General features: G+C 42.6%; 1 protein-coding gene across 2 annotated transcripts; it reads right to left on the minus strand.

Moving 5' to 3' along the window:
* Positions 1-401: 401 nt before the first annotated feature.
* LOC147210468 (patatin-like phospholipase domain-containing protein 4) lies at positions 402-5939 on the minus strand. 2 transcript variants are annotated; one of them, XM_086111084.1, is made up of 7 exons: positions 5904-5939; positions 5570-5750; positions 4332-4367; positions 4052-4187; positions 2909-2974; positions 2653-2808; positions 402-1820 (listed from the first exon to the last, which is right to left on the minus strand). In XM_086111084.1, exons 2-7 carry the CDS (start codon positions 5665-5667, stop codon positions 1689-1691), a joined length of 624 nt encoding a protein of 207 aa, XP_085967210.1. In that variant the 5' UTR covers positions 5668-5750; positions 5904-5939; the 3' UTR covers positions 402-1688. The 2 variants fall into 2 exon arrangements, with proteins under 2 accessions (XP_085967210.1, XP_085967200.1); XM_086111074.1 differs by having other exon boundaries at positions 4273-4367; positions 5904-5933.
* Positions 5940-6144: the final 205 nt, after the last annotated feature.

Raw genomic sequence — 6144 nt, forward strand, 5'->3', positions numbered from 1 at the left:
GCTTTCATTTCCTTGTTTAGCCTGCTGCCAGCAAAGCCGAGGGGGTTGAGGGTGCCATGCTGCAGCACGGAGGCAGACTCTCTCTGCCCTTTTCAGCTTGGGGCTTGCATTCACCAGCACTCTCTTCTGCTGCGGGCTGTGAATCTCATTTCTGGCTGAGACCTCGGGAATGTTTCAGTGTTCTGTTCGGGAAGGAGATTACGATGAAGCTTCACAGGGATTGATCGAACTTGTGAAAGGCTAGGTTTGCTCAGAGGGACCATCGGCTCGATAAGTAGCCTGCCAAACCGCGAGACAAACTGCAGATCATTAAGTGCCCGTGTCCTGATGATCGATTTCAGAGTGCAACAACAACGTTGTTGACTTTACCTTTGAGTGGAAAAAAGTACGCATTTCAAAACCAAATTCAAGCATTTAATTCAAGTGTTCTGTCGTTTTAGTTTTTACAAACACATCGTTGGAACAATGCCGTGTGTCACGACATTATATGGATCTTTCAGATTCATTCCGTGACCACCTTCGTAACGCAAAGCAAGTGGATCCCAAATCTGCCGCCACCCCTCCTACTTCATGAGAAAAATATCTATGAGATGGAGTACTTTTTTTGCTCCAATTCAGTAGACATTGTGCTGCTACTTCTGATGTACGCACCCGATGTAGACTCTACAAAACAAAAAAAAAAAGATGTATGTAGATGTTTGCTCCTCAGTAAGTTAAACAATATTGGTCGTTCTTCACAGAGGATAAAGAATATATGCACTGAGTATTGTTTTTATCTGTCCACATGCGTTGCTCCACCTTATGTGTTCAAATATCGATTGCTTAAAGGGTGGTCACACAGTGACACTGATGCCATTTTTTCGCTCGTCTATAGCCTTTGCCATTATGTGTTAGCATTAAGCTAGCAGACTTTAATGCAAATGTACGTGGTTTATTTAAAAGCGCAATGTGAAATTCTCTTTGTGTCTTGACTGTAAACTTCAACTGGGAGTGGCATAGAACAGCTTGACGCCTCTTTTTCAAAGAATTGTTCTCTATCTGCAAAAGGAGAAGGGTACATAGACATACACAGATGCATGCCGAACCGTTTATTTTCATTTCATTTTCAGAAAAGCACTTTGACTAACAATGCAGTCCCGCGAGCGGGTAGTGCACTGCAAAAGTCAGCTTCTCAAGGGGGCCTGCCTGTTTAGGGATCCCTTGAACTGCCTCATTAGCGGGAAGGGAATTTAGCAGCACAATGGGATGAAATATTACATCTGAGCTCGGGAAGAGTCGGCCTGCGATGCATCGTCTTAATTTAAGAGAAGTCATAACGAAGTCTCATTATCAGAAGCAGCAGGTAAGCTTATATAACTGGGGGTGGGGGGGGGGCAAGTATTCTCACCATCCCTGCAACATCAACAACTCCACAAAATCGAATGCACTGTGGGATTCCTCGCTGAGATGGGGCAACTCATTCTGAGAATGAAACCCCACCGCTTTCAAAGATCAATGCCTAATTCGTTTGCATTCTTCCTGAAATATATCCCAATGTGTGTGGAGGAAGAATATCACCTTCTCCCTGGAGGGAGAGTTGTTGCTTTCACTTCCTGCACCAAAAACCAATGCAGAACCCACTTATGATCTCGAACCTCGCCAGTTCTTTGAAGCCAAATTCACACCATTTGTTCCAACTGGCATCCCTTCTAGCTCATCCAACCCTCCGTCTTCAGGAACCTCATGGCGTCATCAAAACCCTCCTGACAGAGGAACTGCATTCTGTCGGGTGGTGGCGGGAATAAAGCTTGGTTCAGTCTTTTGAGGTTTTCCACGGAGAACTGCGGAGACCACAACACAGCCCAAATTGAAAACAATGCGTCGCAAAGAGTCACAATCACAGAGCGTGCGGCTTCTCCGAACTAGGTGGACTGTACGGATTTGCGTTCGTAACTATTGATGAGGTTTAAAATGTGCAGTTGTTGGTCCCATCGGCTTTGTGAGCTGAATGAGGAGAAAAAAAAAACATCTGTTGATATACCCTTATCCCACAAGGTCGGGATGCTATTTCAGAGACGTTTGTCACTCACACCTTTGCTGACAAAGTGCGCAAGGGAAGGAAAATGCTCATATTGGGCCCGATTATCAGTATCATTCCAAATCATTTGTAGATATAATTTAAGGTGAGAGGGGTCAAGGTTTTGGATACAAACCCAAAACTAAAATTTGACATGACTGCTGGTGAAAAGCAAAAACACTTTTGGTGTTCCAGTGAACGCTTTTTGTTTTGCACCCCAACTACAACTGCTATGTATTAAAATGACGCTTTTCTTATTAATTAAGAAAAGCGATTAAAACCTACAGCCAGCGTACGCTGTTAGACTGTTATGAGCTATAGATGCCACAAAGAGGTGCTTCCGGGCTTCACTGTAGACAAGTCAACTTTGGCATGTCTCGAAACACCCGCAGGGCCTGCCCACGTTTACCACCGCCTGTTAAATTTAGAACACGATATGAGCTCTCGTCATGACATTCTTTCTTCAACATTGATAATGAAGTCGTCGACAGCTGTTGGGAGTCTAAAAATTATATGACGGACTCAAGTTTTTTGTTATGCGGGTTAACACACATCGACACAGTACACACTCGCATCCGAAAAATTGCCATACGTACCATGATGTTCATGTTGGCCAGCCTGAGTTGGGTCTTGAACGCGTGGCCCTTGTGCAAGGGACTCACATCCTGCCGCCCTGCGAACGGGGACACTGTGATGGTTCGGCCCACAGGCAGGATTGGTAGGCTGTCGGTGAAGCCTCCGTCAATCCATTTCTACTGATAAACACAGATGGCATACATACAAATAGAGTGAACAACAGCAAAAAAATGAAAAAAAAAAATCACATGGTTCAGCTGTGACAATGCCTCGGACCTCGCCTTGGAACTTTATCGGTTGGAGCCCAGCATAGACTGGCACAAAGCTGCTGGCCAGGAGTGCCTTAGGGGAGAGACAAAATGTTATAAAGACCCATGTGTATGGGTCAGGGTCAAAGACAAATAAGTGTTGAATATTTGAACTTAAATGGTTGAAATAGTGTCAGTGCAATATTGTGTGCCAATTTTAGTCAACTGGGTCTTTGTGTTTTTCAAAGTCTACCGAGCTGTGATTTGTTTTTGTCTTTTAATTGGACTGAAGGCAGTGGCAGTGGTTATATTTTGGACTGATGCGAAGATAATTATTGGATAAACAATTCAGATGGCCCAGGGTGTACCCTTTGTGCTTGCAAAATTGGCTGTCATCACTTGTATCCACTTGCATTTGTGTTTCACTTTATGCTATGGGCTATTGTGATCTATATTGTGGCTATATCTGTGCTCGGGTTTGCTACCAGGATACCATGAAGTTCACATGATCCCAATACAGTAATTTCCGGCATATTCCCAATTTTCCTGTGTGTTGAAGTGACACACCTTGACTGAGAGACACATTTTTATGCTGGAGTGAAGCTAACTTTAGCCTGGGTTGTTAGTGGAAGTTATTTTGCCACATATACTTTTTTCCCCGAAATCTTTCAAAAGTGACGGGGAAAATGAAGCTTCAGATTTGCTTCACGAAGCAGTTGTATTTTTTTTGCTTCCTCTAGATGGCACCCTCTGTTCAACATTGGGCTGACAGCACACTGACTCGCCATTTCTGAAACCCCTTAATTAAACCAACAATGCCATTTAGAGGAGTCAACAACGGATTCGTGAAGCAAATTGGAAGCTTCATTTTCACCTAACTACAATTCAGGGTAATGTAAGAAGTGATATTGAACCATTTTTAAGATGGCAGTTTTTATTAATATGTGCAATTCTAAAAGATTTGTGAGCGCACGGCAAATTACTACCCGAGAGAGAGGCATTGTGTTGAGCATAGTCATGAAAAGGTGTGTCCTTTTCAGGGTGTTAATCATGGCTGCACTTTACATGCCCATAGCTATGGAAACAAATAACCGCAAGTAAATCTTTGTGTCCAAATTGGACAAAAATCATCCCAGGGCGTTAAAGTCAAATGGTGTTTGTTTGTGTGCACCTGTATGAGCTCCTCTCTTGAGTTAAAGCGGGACACAATGAGGTTCTTGCCACTTCTGGAGTGCGTCAATGAGACATGAAGACGGTCAGATGCCAGAATGTGCGCATCGACTGGCAGCATCTCCTCAATCCCTTCCCTGCAAAGTGGCAGATACTTGAGTCAAATGCTTTGGGAGTTTTTTTCTCTCCTGCTTCAGTTGCTTCTGTCTGTTGTGAGGTTACCGCAGATTGCACATGAGATTATATCCAGGTGTGAGCGCTCCAAATTTCTGTTGTCTTACGTTCTCAGCAAAACCGTAGGTAAATTCTTGGCAGTGCTGCAAGACAAACAACGGGGCAGCAATAAGTTAACAAAATATTACATTATAAACCACTTTGATTTTTATTTCAAACAGCTGTGACAACTCGAAACGCACAGTGGTAAAATTTAAGGCTGAGCTTGGAAAATAAATTTTCCGATTTCGTGTCAGTGTTTTGAATGCTCGAGAAGTGGTTGAAAATTGTGACAGATGATTTACAAGGAGCATTGATTGAATTATTCTTTTGTAGCTCACTCGCGTGGGATGTTTGTGATCATTCAATACACGACTCAACTTCACTACTCCACAGTGATATTTATATCTCGACAATGGCTAGATGCTGATCGCGTGGTTTTGTTGCGCTACTGTGTTATTTTAGTGTCACGGTTTTATTTTGAAGCGTGGCTTTCATGGCTACATTGCTTTTATGCTGATGTTGAAATAGGACTGCAGTGATAATACCTGCAGTTGTGTATAAAAGCTTGCATTGTGGAATACGCCTTGCCGTCTGCTAGAACCCGTGATGCGCAATATGACAATAAAGTGAAAGAAATGTTGGGAATTGTTTGATAACGGGCTAAAGTATTTGCAAACATCACAAATTCTCAACATGCACAACCTGCTGCTGTGGTGGGCCCAAGTTGTTTGTTCAAGTTTGATCAAGCTTTGCAAAGTTGCAAACACACCAAGCGAGAGGATGTTTTTTTTCCCCTATGGCTGGAACTACCGTTAATGCCGTCATCCAGCGTGTCCTCTGACAAGAGTGAAGACGCAAATTGGACTTAACTCCAATGTGACTCAATTCCACTGTATCCTATATTTTTTTTCTATCCGCAGGTTCTGCAGGGTTTATTTAATTATCTTTTTGAATATATCGGGGGGAGGGGTGGGACCCCCTGAGGAACTATATTTTTACCCATTTTTGCATTGTTTTGTTCATCTAAATGTGTTTTTGTGTAAATCATGTATGCTTGGCTATAAGTGTACATTTTTATCCCGTTTTAAACTCTTGTAAAGTGTCTGAGTATGATGAAAAGCGCTTTCAAAATAAATGTATTATTATTAGTATATGAATGCACACCCCCAAAACCCCGCACACCAGTCAGGCGAGTGTACCACAACTACACCATCAGCGACTTCAACTTTTAGTCATCGTTGTCAATTCAGGTCAACTCACTCACTCATGCGGGACGAAAAGGTCGACAGATAAAACGGTCTACCTTGACTTTATCAGGAGCCGTAAGCATGACGGTAGCAACAAGGGCCCCTGCTGAGGACCCCGCGTAGGACTTGAGCGAGGCAAGCAGCTTATCCCCATGACGGAGAAAAGCCCCCACAGATCCCAGGTGGTAGATGCCCAAAAAACCACACGCAGCGAAGGACAAGTTCACCACAGTCATTCTGAAAGAATACATTATATCAGAGTGATATATTACACTGAAGGACGTTTCGATGGTAACTGTAATTACGCCCGAGCGCAATCAAGCGTCATGACTGCGAAAGTTTGGAGAAACCCACAAGAAAATGTATTGTGTTCACAAAACGGATACGTACGAGAGATTGTCATGTCGCCATTTTTCAGTGGAAAAATGCAACAGGAAACAGTTCCGGCTAATATTTCAAAATAAACCTCTATCGCTACATGGCATATATATAAATAAGATTAGATAGATAGATAGATAGATAGATAGATAGATAGATAGATAGATAGATAGATAGATAGATAGATAGATAGATAGATAGATAGATAGATAGATAGATAGATAGATAGATAGATAGATAGATAGATAGATAG

This window comes from Hippocampus guttulatus, chromosome 1 (genome assembly GCF_054856545.1).
Source record: "Hippocampus guttulatus isolate MCC_2025c chromosome 1, RoL_Hgut_1.0, whole genome shotgun sequence".
Taxonomy (NCBI): domain Eukaryota; kingdom Metazoa; phylum Chordata; class Actinopteri; order Syngnathiformes; family Syngnathidae; genus Hippocampus; species Hippocampus guttulatus.